The sequence below is a fragment of the Callorhinus ursinus genome, unplaced genomic scaffold, assembly GCF_003265705.2.
Source record: "Callorhinus ursinus isolate GAN/ISIS: 27379988/994484 unplaced genomic scaffold, GSC_fseal_2.0 scaffold33, whole genome shotgun sequence".
In the NCBI taxonomy this organism is placed as follows: Eukaryota; Metazoa; Chordata; class Mammalia; order Carnivora; family Otariidae; genus Callorhinus; species Callorhinus ursinus.
The window spans coordinates 14058221-14076422 of record NW_027397095.1 but is presented as its reverse complement, the minus strand read 5'-3'; the positions used below and the strand labels follow the sequence as shown (position 1 = coordinate 14076422).

The 18202-nt window shown below is 51.1% G+C and overlaps 1 protein-coding gene across 6 annotated transcripts in view; it reads right to left on the bottom strand.

Moving 5' to 3' along the window:
* SEPTIN6 (septin 6) overlaps positions 1–18202 on the bottom strand; it is a 66142-nt gene that overhangs the window by 15918 nt on the left and 32022 nt on the right. For all 6 annotated transcript variants that reach the window (XM_025852650.2, XM_073879226.1, XM_073879228.1 and 3 more), the window contains 3 exons: positions 11647–11833; positions 8991–9152; positions 3009–3105 (listed from right to left, as the gene is read on the bottom strand). In XM_025852650.2, the coding sequence (XP_025708435.1) occupies positions 3009–3105; positions 8991–9152; positions 11647–11833 (446 nt within the window). The remainder of the gene's footprint in view (positions 1–3008; positions 3106–8990; positions 9153–11646; positions 11834–18202) is intronic.

The following is an 18202-nucleotide window of genomic DNA, read 5'->3' as shown; positions in this document are numbered from 1 at the left end:
ACTGTTGAATCACAGATCTGTACTTCTGAAACAAATAACGCAACATATTTTAAGAAAAAAGGAAAAGAAGAAGATAACAGGAGAGGAAGAAAAGGGGAGTATGTCAGAGGGGGAGACGAACCATGAGAGATGATGGACTCTGAAAAACTGAGGGTTCTAGAGGGTAGGGGGGTGGGGGGATGGGTTAGCCTGGTGATGGGTATTGAGGAGGGCACGTTTTGCATGGTGCACTGGGTGTTATGAACAAACAATGAATCATGGAACACTGCATCAAAAACTAATGATGTAATATATGGTGATTAACATAACAATAAAAAAAATTAAAAAAAAAAGAATTCCTCCTATCAGTGAGGTCACGTGACACATGTCTTTCTCTGATTGACTTATTTCACTCAGCATAACACCCTCCAGTTCCATCCACATCGTTGCAAATGGCAAGATCTCCTTCCTTTTGATGGCTGCATAATGTTCCATTGTGTATATATACCACCTCTTCTTTATCCACTCATCTGTCGATGGACATCTTTCGCCCTACGGATCTTACAGCGGAGTGGAAGAAGAGATGCAACTAGGCAAATACAATACAATGCAAAAATGACCAAAATGGAGGTCCATGCGGTGCAAGCCCAGAAGAGGGGGGCCGAAGGTGCCCCAGCAGAGTGAAGGCTTCACCGGAGAGGCAACCCTTAAGATGACTCTTGAGGGAAGAATCAGAATTTATCAGGCAGATCAGGGAAGAGCCCACGCAAGGTCTCAATAAGGTTAGGCAAGGTTACGTGGCTAGCAAGTTGCGGTTGGGATTGAAATGCAGGCGAGTTAAAGGAGAGGCAAAGGCTCTGAGCAGGTGCCAAGACTCCAAAGAATAAAAGGGAAGAACGAGGACATCTACCAAGAGGGCTGCGGACCAAGGTGTGGCTCGCCTGGATGGTAGGTCGTAGTTTCAAAGGAGGTGTCTTTTAGAGGGTGGATAACGGCCTGACAGCAGCAATGACGACCGGGACAAAGTGGACCCCACTTTCTGGCCTGAATGCACAAGCCCCCCCACCCCACCCCACCCCCCCGTCAAAAGGGTACGGCAAAGGTCTGCGTTTGGGGCCGTAGCCCAGAAGGACAGAAATAGAGACCAAATCATAGCAAAGTGCACTTCCGGTTGGAATACAAGGCTGTGTGCCTCCAGGCATGGCTCCCCTGGGTTGTGGTGAGGGTGTCTGGCCTGACCATGTGGGGACGGTGTGGTGTCCGAGATGATGAACTGGCCTAGTCACCCTAGGTTCTGTCTTCCAGGGCCCGGGAGAGGGGAGTGGGGGCAGGGAGGGGGTCTGGGATGACAGGGTGGGTCACAGTTGCAGCAGACTGCCTTGTGGCCATCAGAGTAACCTTTCCAAAGCTCAGATGGGCTCACATAACCCCTCTGCTTAAGACCCATTGCTTTGGGGCACCGGGCTGGCTCGTTGGAAGAGTATGCAACCCTTGATCTTGGGGTCATGAGTTTGAGTCCCTGTACAGTGGGTGTAGAGATTACTTAAATAAGTGAAACTTTTAAAAATTAAAAGAAAAAAGACCCATTGCCTTGGGAATAAAGCCCCTTGCTGCCATAGAACATAAGCTAATATCAAAAATCACATCAGTCAGGCAACTTCTCGGGACCAGCTCTTCCTCCAAGTCCGGACAGTGATCCCTGGTGGCTGGTCAGAAGGACTGCCTCCAAGGTCACTCGAACAGAACAGTGAACTCCAACTTGTACAAAAAAAACCTTCAAAAACCCCTTTGTTGGTTAGGTGTGCACGATCTAAATTGGAGGAAGTCACTGGAACCACAAACTCATTCCCAGTTAGGACTATGGGTCCAGGAACCATTCACAAAACGTCCCTAGCAGAGCATCTCGGCCCCAGACGGCAGAGAAGACCAAAGCCTAGCCCAGCCCCGATAACCAGTCTTGTCCTACCTATGGAAAAATCCAGCGATCACTGGAGAGGCTCCAGCATGCCCGAAAGCATGCCAGCCTTGTATGTGAGGTGGACAACCTCCTACCCACTTCCCATTGTTTGCTCAGTGGCAGGGATGAGCATACGGTGAATCAGCCGCCCTCTCGCACATGGTGCCCCTCTAAGACCCAGCTTAGAGCTGAAGACTTGGAGGACCAGACGCCTCTTCTGCCCAGGCCTTGCTTTATGCACAGAACTGACTAGTTCCACGGGTAACTTACCACGGGTCGGACAGACCACAAAAGGAAGTTTCCTGAGTGTATATACATCTGTTTTGAAATTGTATAATAATTATATATATATATATATATATATATATATACGTATATATACACACAGAAATAAAGAAGAAAAAAATGAATACCAATGTATCTACAACCCCGTGAAATAGTACCAGCACCTTGTGTCTCTACCTGGTCTTGAAACAAGACTTAACCACTATCCTGACTTTGGGCTTTATCATTCTTCCTTTTACTTTATGGTTTCGCCACTTATGTATGAATTCCTAAAAAGATAGATCTTGTTCAGTGTTGTCTACTTTGGGAATTCACATCAACGGAATCATACGACATGTTTTCTTTGATTTATTGAGCCCAATGTTATGTTTCTGAGGTTCATTCCTGTACAAGTAACTATAATCCATTCATTTTCGCCACTGTCTAGTATCCCATTAGATGAACATTTTGCAATTCATCCGATCTATTTTTGATGGTTATCTGGGTTGTCTGCTACTCATCTGCTATATTCTTGTACATCTCCTGGTGCCCTGGGGCACCTGGGGCCAATACACAGACTTTCTTGAGCATTCCTTCTTACCTGGCTCCAAAAACATTCGTTTTTGTTTTAGGAATGCTTTCGCCATTAGAGGCAAAGAGAGCTTGCTCACAGCAGAGAATCCAGGGGTGGGGCCAAAGCTGCTGGAAGCCCAAGGCAAATGAATACAGACCGGGGACAAGTTAGGGACTAGTCACACAGCGGCTGGAGACAGGGAAAGGGGCCCCCGTCTCCTGGAGACTCACTCACCCTGCACCGTGCCCCAAGGATACTGCCGCGCCTTCATCATCTTGTTGCCTATCTTCAGCTCCTCTGTGCTGCCGATGACAGCGAACGGCAGGTGCGCCTGGAACAAGGCAAACCGAGGCTCAGAGCAGAGCTCTGGGAGAAAGGCGCCGGCTCCAGGGCTTCGGGCCCATCACACTGCGGTAGTGGCCCTCCCTGTCGCCATCATCAAGAAGCATTTCTGAAGCTCTGAGCTGTGTGGGGCTAAGAGGCCCAGTCCAAGCTTCTGCTGTTCAGAAATTCTCAGTGATGTGGCCGAACACACAGGGAACAGACGAAGATGGAAAATAAGCCGAATCACGAGCAGGTACCCAGATTAGCGCACTGTTCCCAGAATGCACAGGTGCTGAGGGCGGAAGCCTTTGGAAGGTGGGTGAGTGGGATGAGGGGGGCTACGTGTGGACAGAGAGGCTAAAGGATCGCTGCCCCCTCCCCCGAGTGCGAGAGCCCCGGGAGCTGGTACGTACTATAACCACACTGCTGACTGAGCTCTGCGCTCCTTGTTTTCATCCTTCCCTTGAAGCAAGAGCCCACGTGCAACTCTTGAGCCTAGAAGTCAAGTCCACAGGTATTTTCCCACATGCCCATAGCTGTGCTGGGTTGTTTTAAGTGCCGTAAGGGAGACAAAAGAGGCAGAAGGCACACACTCCCTCACCCTCTAGGAGCTTACAGTCTTATTAGGAGCACCAGAATTACATACCCGGAATGGGTGCTTGCAGGGTCATGGGGAGCTAGGCCTGGCTGATGAAGGTTTTGGGAATCAGAGAAAAGGCAACTGCCTGCAGCTGGTAGCGGGGAGCTTGGGAAAGGCTTCCAGCACCCTGTGACCCCTGGCCAAGTGGAACCCGTGAATAACTACTGTTTACAAACCAGGGGATCCTGGGGGAGGGGGGCTCTACCCAAAAGATCTTTCCCCAGACAAGGGCAAGTCCACTGGAGCAAGCTTTCTTAGCCCGCCAGGAGAAACAGGCCTCCGTCACAGATACTTGGACTCATTTGCTGACTCATCTGTGCTACACGTATTTACTGAGCCCCTACCGTGTGCTAGGCATTAACAGTACAACGTCGAAGAGGCTTGGAGCCTGCTCCTAGAGAGCGCACGGTCTAGCAGGAGAGAAAGACACGCCGACAATAATATTGATTATAGGGGCGCCTGGGTGGCTCAGTCATTAAGCGTCTGCCTTCAGCTCGGGTCATGATCCCGGGGTCCTGGGATCGAGCCCCGCATCGGGCTCCCTGCTCCGCAGGAGGCCTGCTTCTCCCTCTCCCACTCCCCCTGCTTGTGTTCCCTCTCTCGCTGTGTCTCTCTCTGTCAAATAAATAAGTAAAACCTTTTTAAAAAATAATAATAGTATCGATTATAAACAGAGGTCCAAGAGCCAGAGGGACAGAGGAGGGAGCAGCTCACTCCACAAAGTCAAAGCAGGCTTCACAGAGGAGGCGGCAGCAACTGCACCAACAGTTGGGGTAGCTATCGAACAGACATGAGTTGCGGCGGCAGCCTATGTGGCTCGCTGACTCTTTCCAACAGCACAGTGAGTTAGGTATTCTTATCCCCATTTTATAGACAAGGAAACTGAGGTCCAGTTGCCAGCGGGCACACAGCAGTGAGGGCCAGAGCTAGGGATGGAACCCAGGTCTCTCTGGCTTCAAAGCGCGCCACCGGGCTGCCACGCCCACGCAGCGGGTCCGAGCAGCCGATGGGGTGAGCGCTCTAAACCCCGGGGGTGATCCACTTGCACAAGGCCAGATGATAAGAAGCCGTTCGATTCTGGCAAACCTACAGCGAATGTCTTTTGTTTGCCTGATCTGTGCGCTGATGTCACAGCCAATCCTTCTTCTCCATTCTCTTTAGCACCTGCCCCCCAAGAATGTTCTTCAGAGTGGAAAACCACAGGACTTAATCGGGAGCTCAGCTCCAGGACACCCGCAAGTCCCCCGAGGCGCTTGGTCATCCCCCTGAGGTGGCTCTCGCATCACCCTCTGTTAGCCGCTCTCAGAGCATCACCTCAGCAACCCCCTCCACCCCTTCCCACTCGGCTCACTGTGCCTGAAGCGAGGACACAGGAAAGAGGAGGTTATGGGTATATGGAGGGTGGGCCGGGCTGGCCACCGGAAATGTTGCATCGGTCCTAGGAGGGGACTGAACGTGAGGGTCTTTGGGCGTGCGACACACGGGGCACGAGGGCCAGAGCCTCCCTGACCCCTGCCAGCCGGCTTTGTCGGAGGGACATCCCTCGGGCACGGTTCATTCCCACTCAGGACCCCAAGACACGTGGGGAACCTCAAATCCAGCCCCAAGCGCTTTCTGGGAAAATGCTGCCCCTCCTGCCGAGACCCAAGACTTCAGCCACGTGACACAAAAGAGCCAGAGGGCAGCGATGGCAGAGGGCTAGACTGAGGGACGAGGTGAGAAAGAGAACCTTCGGGGGCATCCCCGGCTCTCAGCTGAAAGTGATGGAGGAGGGTGTGTGACGTGACCGGGGACTTCTCTGGGCTCAAGAGGAAAGGAGGAAAAAAACCCAAGAAGAGAATAAAGGCATTAAAAAAACAAAACAAAACCGTTTTGTCTTTCCTTGGGCCTGTTAGATTTATCCCCACAAGCTAGTTAGGATGACAGGGTCACTCGCTTCCCCTCTTCCTCACCGCGCTGTCATTCTGTCCCTGCCTGCAATAAGGCACAGCCCCCCCTCCCACCCCGGGCTCCCGAGACCTCCTGGCACACGCTTGGCACCTGGCATCAAAGTGTGTTCAGGTAAGCATCGGCGAGCGGAATTTTTCTGGGTGCTGCCGAGCAGCTCTGGTTGGCTTCTCACGATAGCCCTACGGGGTGGTTCTCATACACCCCATTTGCCATCTGGGGGAAACGACTAGCCCAGGTCCCTAACTCCTGGGCCCAAATCTTGCCAGGGAACAGTAAGGCCACCGTGCTTTAGCTGCCGGGCCCTCCCAGCCACCTGCAGCCACCGGCGCTCGGCCTCGTGGCTAAATGGCAAAAAGCCGTCTCGAGGTGTCATGCAAAAACGGCAGCTCATTACACTGTGAAGCGGGAGTGACAGTCATTTTGGGCAGGATATCATGGGGCCGGGCTTCGGCCCTCGTTCCGCTGCTCTCGAGAGACGGGTGGCTTTGATGACCAGGAGAGAGTCGAGCAGAGCAGGGAGATGGTACACCCTCCAAGCAACCACACTCCTGGGGGTGACACTTTGCAGGTGTGGGCCCAGGGAGGAGACTCTGATGGCGGCAGGACAGCGCTGTCCCTGAAACACGGGCAGATGTGCCCCCCGACGTCAGATGTCCAGTCTCCGAAAACTCCAAAAGACACTCTCAAGCCTCCTTTTGGGAGTCTGTTCTCAGATTCACTACCTTTCCTGTCTTGTGTCTACCTTAAATTCGCCTCAGTATAGGGGCGCCTGGGTGGCTCAGTTGGTTAAGCGACTGCCTTTGGCTCAGGTCATGGGTCTCAGGGTCCTGGGATCGAGCCCCGAGTCGGGCTCCTTGCTCAGCAGGGAGTCTGCTTCTCTCTCTCCCTCTGCCCTGCTACTCTGCCCGCTTGTGCTCTAAAATCTTTTTTTTTAAATAAATAAAATCTTTTAAAAATTCCCTCAGTATATTTTAAAGTGTTGGATGATCCAGTTGGCACGAATTAGTCTATTCCAGTTCCAGAACATCCATTATAGTTGGGAGGCTGGATGACCGTTCTCCTCAGCCTGGTGAAATAGAGACGGTCAGCACCGTTTATTCCTTGCCTGATAATAACCCGATTGGGAGTGGCTTCCTCCCAACATAGCAATCTTTAGAATTAGAGTCTACAACCTTGAGAGTTATCATCAGAGCGTGGGTTGAAGAAGCATGCGACAAGACCGCTCACTCCCTTCTCGCCAGCACACTTTGGACGGTTGGAAGAAATGACCCAGAACCTCCTCCCAGCCAAAACAGCGTGACTGAGAACCTCTGCTTTACAGCACGAGAAGTTTCCAGCCCAGAGGCTGAGCGTACCTTAGGTTCAAGCAGGAGGGCACAGCTGAGCTGAGAGCAGAGCCCAAAATGACTGTCACTCCCGATTCACAGTGTAATGAGCTATCGTTTTTGGATGACACCTCGAGATGGCTGAGAACTCTTTCTCCTTTTTATTCTTAGCAAAGCAAACGACAAGCCCCAAAGCTACCTGGTCATGTAGGGAGCCCAAGTTTGAAGGTATCTATGGGGCCCAGTGCTCTGAGGTGACTAAGCGCTTCCAGACATCGTGCCAGGGACACCACATGACACTTCTCTCTAGGTTCCCTTTTTTCTTTTTTTAAAGGACTTTATTTATTTGAGAGAGAATGAGTGAGAGACAGGAGAGAAAGCACGAAAGGGGGTAGAGTCAGAGGGAGAAGCAGACTCCCCACTGCGCGGGGAGCCCGATGTGGGACTCAATCCCGGGACTCCGGGATCATGACCCGAGCTGAAGGCAGACGCCTAACCAACTGAGCCACCCAGGCGCCCCAAGGTTCCCATTTTTCTGCAGGCTAGGCACCCTTTCAGGTTTTCTCATCATGGCAGAGTCTGGTTTCCATCAAAATGCCCTGACTGCTTGAGAGGATAAGGGCTCATCTTTCTGTTCCCCCTTTTTTCACACTCATGATGGGTCAGAGAGTCTAGGACGCCAGCCACCCCAAGCCATGTAGCCTTACTCTTAGGCCAGACTGGTCAAAGATGATGAAGGACTTCTAATAACGAACACATCTCGGGTGTACCGATGGGCGGCAAGGCGGACAGAGACAATGACTTGCAGCCCCGCCATGCTAATTTGTTGGCCAGATTCTAGGAGGTAGGAGCTGATACCATAATGATAACTCAGGGGCGGCGGCAGCTGGAAAGTTTTCTAAAAATGGCTTTCATTACCAGCCTTTCCTGAGTTTGGCTATACCCGGGCATTATGTCATTAGGAAAAACTGATGCCTCTCAACAGAGAGAGAGAAAAAAATCTGTTCTCAAAGCAGAAGCTTTCCAAAAGCTATTAGCTGTCTCCTTGAAATCACAACATTGAAGATTTCGCAGCAACAGCATCAACATGTTGTAAAGAAGCATGAGATGTTTGACTCCCCGCCTTGCTCATTACTCATTCCTCTAGTTGCGGCGGGGAGTGGGAGAGGAGAGGGAAGATGGCAAGTTGGGGTGGGTTTTTTTTTTTATTCACACTTAATAAAGCAAAGTATCACCCTGAAACTGAAAAATAACATTTCTCTAGTCACCAGAAAAATCAGAGGCTATATGTCATTTGTCCCCCTGGGGGTAGAGGGCTCAATGATCTGAGCACATACTATCCTGGAGTCTCAGAAGCCAGCCAACTTTTTCTGCTGTGGTTGTCATGGCATTGTTTTGGTCAGAGAGGAAGACTGTTTGCCTTTCTGGCAGGCCCAGGGGGACTGGATTAGACCGAAGCAGCATCAAAGAGGAGGGTGGAAGGAGAGGTCTGAATCCCCGGCTCCAGCCTCTTCCTGAGGTTGGCCTTTCCCTCCCTCAGTCTCTGGCTATTAATCTCTGCGTCTCTGAGGCTTTGAGGCAGCCAACACTAAGGGAAAGGAGCTGTTTGGGTTCTGGATTCTTTCTCACAAACACCCAAAATCCTGATGATGGAGAGTTGACCGCACTAAAACGGATGGTGATGTTCGACGACTAGTTTGTAAAGTAATAATAATAAAAACAGGGGCGTCTGGGCGGCTCAGTCGTTAAGCGTCTGCCTTCAGCTCAGGTCATGATCCCAGGGTCCTGGGATCGAGCCCCGCATGGGGCTCCCTGCTCAGTGGGGAGCCTGCTTCTCCCTCTCCCTCTGCCTGCCGTTCCTTCCTGCTCATGCTCTCTCGTTCGCTCGCAAAAAATAAATAAAATCTTAAAAAAAAGAAAAATAATAAAAAGGAACAGCAAATGGTCAGAAAGTTGAAACCCTGTGCCCCAACTCACGTTCATAGTTCCATTGATCTCTGCCACTGACTCGTCATCTGTAGGGAATTGGTAGATCTGGACCCCATTGCTGACAAGTTCACTGGTGATTTTGATTTTGAACTTTGTTAGTTCACTCTTCGAAATGGCATCTGATTTGGCGATGATGGGGATGATGTTCACCTGGGGAAGGGAGGAGAAAAGCGGGATCATTGTTGGTAATCTGCAACTGCTAGCAGCATGGCAGAGGACTTCCACCAGCTCAACCCGACGGCCCGGGACTGGCCACCTCTGTAGCTAAATCACAATATAATAAATGACAATGGGTGCCGCTTACTGAGCTCTGGGTACTGGACTCAGTGCTTTACATGGATTAACACAATTAATCCTGACAACACCTCTCTCAGTTTACCAATGAGAAATTAGTGCACAGAGAGGCTAAGTGACTTGTCCAGGGCCACAGCGCAGGTAAGTAGCAGAACTGGGATCCAGATCTAAGTTTAGCCTTCTTCCTAAATCCAGAGTCTTAACCAGCTCAGCTCCAAACGGATGAGCTGTGTGATATCTTAACATTGAGATCACTGCTTGGGTGATTCCAGGCAGAAAAAGGACAGTTAGGAATCTGTGGTTGACAAGGAGGGGAGGCGGCCACTCCTTGTTAACAGTAAATTGTCCCAACCTATCCGGTGCAGGCTCGCCCCGGTGTGTTAGGGACCCACCCCCATGGGCCATGGCAGGGAAGGGAGGCAGGGCAGAGCTCAGTGAAGGTGCTCACCTGGCCCCCTTTCTGGCAGCAAACTTATGAACCAACCCGGCTGGATAAAGAAGACCCTTGCAGTTACCAGCGTGATCCGAGACTTCATGCAAAAAGGAGTTACACTACCTGAGTTTCGCGATTAATTTCTGCACAAAGCAAGCAGGTATATATGCCCAATTTCCGACAGCAGGACAAAGGCCTAACGCTACCCCGAAGTTCAATCCCCGTGAACCCTACTCCTTGAAATGACTTCAAGGAGAGACAGGGCTTTTGCGGCGGGCAGGTAAAGAATTGTGACACGCACGTGCCTTCGTGAGGCAGAGCACACCTAAGCTCAGGTTCACATGGCGGGCAGAGGCGTTGCTGCCAGCAGACTCCTGTGGGGCATCATCCATAGTGCTTGGGCCCCGGAAGGAGCTCTGCACTTGGAGACCGAAGTCTGCCTGCTCTACGCTTTGCCTGAGGAGTACCTGTAAAGGTGGCCTCCGGTTTCACGTGCCAGGTCAAAGAAACATTGGACCCTGCAGGTACCTTCCTTGAAGTCTTCGCGGGAGGGGGCAGGGTCAAAGCCTTTGCCAAGATGGAAGAGTAGACAAAGCCAATTCTCCTTGTCACTTTTCCCTGTGTTCCCATGGACACACGACAAGCATATGCCAAAGGCTGCTTAACTTAACCCAACCCACCCCGCGGGCCACCGGCGCATGGCTCTCTGCTGCCCCATACAGGACATGCAGGGCAGAGCGACATTTCCAGAGCAGCCGGGTACTCACGGGTGGTGAGCTCATTGCTGCAAAAAAATGAAAAGATTGCTCCTATTTTGATTTGAGCTGAATGTCGGGTTTTTTTTTTTATCACAGATAGGCTACTAAATAATGCATATAAATTAGAATTTCATAAAACAAAATACCTTGGAGTCGGAGAGAGCCAGGTCCAAATCCCAGACCCCTTACAAGTTGTCTGACCTGGAGGAAGCTATTTGACTGTACCTCAGTTTTCTCATGAGGGAGTGGGAATAATAGCATCCACCACACTGGATTCTTGGAAGGACGAAATGAAATAATGCCTATAAAGTACTCATCCCAGTGCTAGGCACATAGGAAATGTTAGGGGAAAACGTGTTAGGCTTTTTAAGGAATCCTGCATCAATTTTTTTGTACAGAAAATACTCCTTTCACAGGAAGAATCCTTGTCTGATTTCTATCTGGTGTGGGACTTACATTTTTCAGTTCCTTTTAGAGCAGGACACGACTGATTCCCACAGCCATCTTTCTCAGGAATGGAGGCCACAGAACGTGGCGCCAGGGATCTGAGTTCGAATCTAGACTCTGCCAGGAGCTAGCTACATGACAACAGGCAAGTCCCTTACCCTCTTAGAGCCTCAGTGCCCACTTCCATAAGTGGGGGATAATGACGCTGTTTGCCTTATCGGGTTGTGAGAATTCAAGGAGGTACTCCAGAGGGTGCTTGCGTAATAGTGGCATATAATGAGGATTTAACAAATGTTAGCTGCTGTTACTAAAATTATTATTGATAATAAAAATAATAACTTTCCAAGTGAGGTTTGCATGTTCGATTCTCGAACAGGCCAGTTAATCCTGGGGCAAAGAAGAAACACCTTTCCGTTGCCAACGGCTGAGCCCCTAGGCCCAGACGGCCATCTTGCTTGCAGCCGCCCTTAACCCCCCCGAAGGGGTCAGGGCAGAAGGACGGCTCAGGGTAGACCCACGCCCAGCGCTGGGAAAACAGATCACAAAGCCTACAACGCAGGCGCTGGATCAATAACACCATCTCTCTGGAGGGACGGGGAATGAAGGCCACAGAGCGTCTCCTGGAATCTGGCACCTGCCTGGCCTGAGAGACCAGTAAGGGTGACTCCGGCGTGCCCTGCCTCCCGCCCGCCCTCATCCCCTGCCTCTGTACCTTACTGTCCAGCTTCTTCATCGTCACGAGGTCCAGAGACTTCAGGGAATGGCCCGTGGGGGCGATGAAGTACAAGCAGGCATGGATTCGGGAGTCGTGGTAGGTGTGCAGTACCCTGCGGATCTTCAGCTCTTCCTGCAGGTAGGCCTCGAACTGGGCGTCAATGAACTCCACGATGGGCTTGTAGCTGCGGAGGGGTGGGGGTGGGGGGGAGCAGGGACATGGCCCGACCGCTTCCAAACCCGGGCTTTCGGTACAGTCCCTTCTCAAAGTTTAAAATGCCCTGGGTCAGATGACTCTCCCCGTCCAGCTGCATTCCCTCCATCTCCCTTCGACGGGCCGGCCACCAACTCGGTCGGCGCAGGAGCCGAACTTCTGCCTCTGGCCGTACCTTTGCTCGGGAGTGCCCCCGTCTCTCTTCTCAGCCCACTCCTGCCCCCCCACACACACACCTCAGGGCCATGGACTGTCCACCTCGTCTTCCACACAGCCTTCCCCACTTCTGCCAGAAAACCCTTCTGTGACCCAGGAGCATAAACAAAAATAATTATGCTATCGGATCACTTACTCTCCCTTCACAAGGATTACCGTTCCCTCAAACAGACTGCGTCCCTCTGAGGGGCAGGGGCCACGAAGGGCGCTTCTCTCTCCCGCATGGGGCCCCGATGCAGTGTGGAGACCACTGGCAGTGGCTGTGGGTGGGCTGATTGTGCTCCAGGCGGGCTCCACGTCTGTCCTCCCTGCGTCTCCACCCCCGGCCCCCCGTGCCTAGTGTGGGAGCTGGGTACCCGGTGGTGGTGGCCGGGGACCTGTCCTTGACCCACTGCGGGGGAATCTCGTCACGAAGCTCTGAGTTCTGCTCAGTCTTGCTGGGTCTACGGCACTGCCCACATGGCTCTCCTAAGGTCCATATTTTTCTGGTTCTCATTTCCTCCAAGAGTGTGACTTTAAAATCTAAGCATGTGGACAACATTTGGTAAAGACTGCCCCCCCACACACACATGTACACACACGCGCGCGCGCGCACACACACACCCAGCTCACTGAGTCTCCACACAAAGTCCCCTTCACGACCCCAAGTCTTGCCAGGGCATCTTAAACCCTCTGCTCCTCCCTGTCCCGGGAAGCTTCTCTCTTCTCTCCTGGGCCTTTCCTGCCACCCCTGCAGCCTCCTTCTGCTCTAACTAGGTCAGCGTGGCTTCAGCTCTGCCTCTGCTCTCACCCCCATCTGTGTGCCATGCAAGGCCTCCTCCCTTCAAGCCAGAAGAGGTTTGTAACCCAAGCAGTGAGCTTTGCAGCTATAGCACCGCCAGATAGAAACATGATCGAAGGGGGCGGGGACAGGGCCAGGGCTTCTCACCTGCAGCAGCCCCCAACCTGAGCCTTTCCAAAAGATCCCCCCGGGAGAGAAGGCAAAATAGCTTAAAAAAAAAAATCGACAAATCCTAGATTCTGAGCGCTACATACAGATGCGAGATCCAGGTGCAAGTTATCTCTGGAGCCCGAGAGAAAATTCTAAAAATAGAATCCTTTTTTTTTGGTTGCAGAGATCCTTAGAAGGTTCCTGAAGAATTAAGAGCAAGGGTGGGGGATGCATCCCTTTGACTCCTCTAATTAATTTTTGGATGATTGGCTCATTTGAATTATCGGATCATGGCACTGCTTCTTTTTTTTTTTTTTCTTTCTCCATTACATAACTTTTTTTGTTACTTCATTTTTTTGTTCTGCAAAAGGAACCAAAGGAGAAAAGAGTGCTTTTTGAGTTTTTTCTCATCCTCCCTCCCCCTCATCTCTGGTGATACCCTGGGCCTATCTTTCTGCAGCTGCCTCAGGCCCTTAGGGGGGTCCCTGGATCAGACCAGTCAAACCAGCCAATCAACCGGCAGCATTTGTTCTAGACTAATCATAATGGGTGATTCATCTTTGTCTTACTCATCTGTGTATCCTCAGTGTCCAGCGTGGTTATCTGGAATCTAGTAAGGATTCCACCCCACTCTGTTGTGCTCACTGGCCCCCAGTCCATGATAAACCGAATCCCTTATTCACACAGGCAGTCTCTGCACAAATGTTTCTTTCACCCAGGTCATACCTGATTCCCCTTCAAAGATGGGGCTTCCCTCAGATACCTTCTCAGCTGGAAATTTCTACATCTCTCACACCCAAGTTCCACGGAGGGGTGGAGAAGGCAGCTTTCTTCTCGCTCATTATTCCCTGGCCTCCTACAATCTCTTCCATCTGCTACAAAAACCCAGCTCTAAGGCGCACCCGGGTGGCTCAGTCGGTTGAGCGTCTGACCCTTGGTTTGGGCTCAGGTCGTGACCTCGGGGTCGTGAGACTGAGACAGGCTCCGCACTCAGCAGGGAGTCGGCTTGAGATTCTCTCCCTCTGCTCCCCCTGCTCATGCGCACGCGCGCCCCCGCGCAAGCTTCCCTCCCCTCTCTCTCTAAAATAAATAGTCTTTAAAAAAAAAACCCAGTCCCAACATAATCCACCCCTCTTCGTCACTACTGTTTGTCTTTCACATTTTAGGGCACGTGCTCTTTTTTTTTTCTTAAGATTTATTTATTTATTTGTCAGAGAGAGAGAGAGAGAGAGAGAGAGAGTGCACAAGCAGAAGCGGCAGGCAGAGGGAGAAGCAGGCTCCCCGCCGAGCAGGGAGCCAAACGTATGATTCCTGGGATCATGACCTGAGCCGAAGGCAGACGCTTAACTGACTGAGCCACCCAGGCGCCCCTGGGGCAGGTGCTCTTAACCTGGGGTCCACAGACTTCCAAGGATTCATAGGATCCACAAACTTGGAAAACACCACTTCGTTTTCACTGAGCTCTCACTGAAGCTCAGCGGTTTCTTCAGATACAAATGTAGGTAACAATCTACAGTAATTTTAGCAGTACCTGTGATTTCACAGTTAGTAGAAATCACTGATATTTTTGCTTCCTATTACAGTTGTTGCAAATATCTCAAAATAGCATTTATACCTTACACACCTTCTAAATTATGTTAGATAGAGCTGCATATAGATATTACTTCAGGAACTAATAAAGAAGGACATAGATTACTAAATCACAATTTGAAAATATTTTGGGAACTGTATTTTTAGTATAATGGGCATATTTTAGGCATTTAAAACCGTTATTTGAAGTATGAGTCCATAGGCCTCACTGGATTGCTAAGGAGGCCAAAGGCACAAAATAGTGCCTGGTCTGGGGCGCCTGGGTGGCTCAGTCAGTGAACCATCTGCCTTCGGCTCAGGTCATGATCCCAGGGTCCTGGGATCGAGCCCCACATCGGGCTCCCTGCTCCGCGGGAAGCCTGCTTCTCCCTCTCCCTCTGCCCCTCCCCCTGCTCATGCTCTCTCTCAAATAAATAAAAATATTTTTTTAGAAAATTATTTAAAAAACCATTCCTGGTCTGGACACTACTTCTTACTCCCCTCGATAATGGGAATAAAAAGTGACTGTGAAGGCTTCCCGACAATGTGACCTTTAAGCTGCATAAGACAGCCATGGGAGAATCTAGGAGAAGAGCATTCCAGAGTGGAATAACAAAGGTAATGGTCCAGAGGCAGAAGCGAGCTTGAGGAGATTTGCAGTAGGAAGAAGGCAAGGGAGCTGGGAGTTAGTGCAGGAAGGGAGAATTATTCACAACTGCCAAAAGGTGAAAACAACCCAATGGCCATCAACTGATGACTGGCCAAACAAAATATGGGTGATCCAGACAATGGAATATTACTCAGGCTCTAAAAGGAAGACAATTCTGGTGCATGCTGCCCCGGGGACGAATCTTGAAAACACCGTTGAAGTGAAAGAAACCAGGCACAAAAGGATAAATACTGTATGATTCCACTTACAGGAGGTGCCTAGAATAGTCAGAGTCATGGAGAAAGAAAATAGAATAGTGGTTACCGGGAAAAGAGGGGAGAAGGGGGTGGGAAGTTAGTGTTCACTGTTTCCTTTGGGGGAAATGAGAATGTTTGGAACGAGGCAGAGGTGATGGTTGCACCACATTGTGAATGTATTAAATGCCACTGAATTATTCACTTAAAAATAGTTCATTTTATGTTGTGTCAATTTCACCTTATTAAAAATAAGAACAGGGGCGCCTGGGTGGCTCAGTCGGTTAAGCATCTGACTCTTGATCTCAGCTCAGGTCTTGATCTCAGGGTCGTGAGTTCAAGCCCCACATCGGGCTCCATGCTGGGCGTGGAGTCTACTTAAAAAAGGGGGTGGACCAAGAACAGTAAGAGATGAAGCAAGCGAGGTAGCAGGGTGTCCCTGCTGTGGGGATCACGTCGGGTCTGTGGGCAGGATAGAGTAAGGGGTTTTTACTGTGACTGAGGTCTTCTGTTCCATAGTGTTTTCTAGGTAGTTATTGTCGGTTGATGAGAAGTCCATGGTTTTCTTCATGTCTCTTTTGAAACTGGCTACCTAGGGACGCCTGGGTGGCTCAGTCGGTTATGCGTCTGCCTTCAGCTCAGGTCATGATCCCAGGGTCCTGGGATGGAGTCCCGCATCGGGCTCCCTGCTCGGCGGGGAGTCTGCTTCTCCCTCCCTCTCTCTCTCTCTCTCTCTCTGTGCGAGGTCTCTCTCTCTCTCTCTCTCTCTCTCTCTCTCAAATAAATAAATAAATCTTAAAAAAAAGAAAGAAACTGGCTACCTAACTGAACTGGTATTCATTAGAAGTGTTTTCCAGATGACTGATTACCTTGGGTTTCTTAAACAGTCATATTACAGAAAACTAATGATTTTACCTCTCAGCGAGCACTTTTCAATTGCCATCTCTCTGGACACTGACGACCAGTCCCTTCTTGAAACACTGCCCTCTGGCTTCACTGCCTTGAGAACTCTTCTTTCTCAATCGCCTTAAATCTTGGCCTGTCTCAAAGGTCCCATCCCGGACCATCCTTTGCCGTCATTCTACTAACATCGCACACGCATTATCCCTGGGTGGTCTCGCTCATTCCCACGGCTGCAGTGGTCACCACCTCCCAATCACGCTTGCTAGACGCCCGCGGGTCATCCCAGTCTCCTCCCTCTCCCACGTGCTGGCCTCTGTGTAGCCACAGCCTTCAGAGCCCCCCCCCCCCCGCCCCCCGCTGGAAACTCACAAGTCCCGGTCACAGACACTGTGCTTGAGCACAACCATCTCGGCCAGCAAAACCAAGGGGGCACAACGTCAGGTCTACAGGAACAAAGCCAAACGTGCGGGCTTGTTGGAAATGCAGAAACCCCAGTCCCCAGCCCAGACCTACAGGATCGGAGTCTGCGTCTTCTCACGAGCCTCGGTGGCTTGTATGCAACATGAAAGTTTAAGCAGGCTGGCCTCTATCATCTTCCCGTCCACAGAACTTGCCTACCTCTTCGCCCTAATGGAAACCTAATCCCTTCCTGCTCCCCCCCAACCCCGAAGGATACCACAACCCTGAGGACCGCATGACCTGGCAGCCCGCTCTGGAGTAGGCTGCTCATTCTCCCACAACCTGTGTGCCTTGGGGTCAGCGGGGTGGGCATTCGCGTAGCCCCCGCCCAGTGCCACTTCTAGACATCGTCTTCGGGTGGCGCCTGACTCATGCAGTCTCTCTCCCCGTTCTGGGTGACAGCAGTCAGCAGTGTGCTCGTAGACAACCCATCAACCTGCAGCCTCTTTATTCCCCGACTGTCTAAACTCCACAACCTTCGGGCTCCCTCTACTTCAGCCACCGACACACCTTACCATTGGCCCGATCAGCTTCCCCCAAGACGTCCTCTCTCTAACTCCCCGTGCTCTGGCCACAACCTCTCATCTTTCCAACCCTCTTACACCTCGGATCCTCCCAAAGCTGATCTTTCACCCCACGGAATCCTCAGGCACCTTGACCTCTCTACTGTCTCGTAGGCCATCAGCCCCTTCCTGGCCTCATCTCCTTCTCGGCCCCGGCTGAATCCCATAACTGATTACCCAAACCACTCTTTTATCAACACCTTCATCTCCACTACACCCCTGCCTTCCACCCTCTGGCCCAGCAAAGTGCTGCGCAGAATACATTTCAGGGTCTGCCCTCGGCTGCCACACCGCTGCTGTTGAAGTTAGCCAGAGGCCATCACAAAAGTCTTGGCACTCAAAGCCATGGCCTCTAACCTCAGATAGAGCAACAGGACAATCCCTTTACTTGACCTTGACTGGCTGCCTTCCCATTGCCTTCGTGGACCATTCCAAACTGGCACTACTTTCCTCAAGCTCCAAAACTTCACTCTCGAGAGATGGTCTTACCTCCAACATTATCAAAAAACTGGGGCCACCAGCCTCACACCAGCTCAACTTCCTGCCTCAGTCCCTCCCCTCTAGAGCTGAATCAGCCCTTCCCCACCGCCCTCTAGTCTCATCGTGTGCAAGGCCCATCACCCTCCATGCACTCGCTCTCATCCCTTTCAGGCTCTTGGAGAATCTTGCTTCATCTATCAGCTCCTCACCCCCTACTGACTCCTCCTCAAACTATAAATATGCTGAAGGCTTCCCTCATCTCAAAAGAAAGCCCTTCCCTCAACTCAATCCCCCTCCACCACACGTTCTCCCCAAC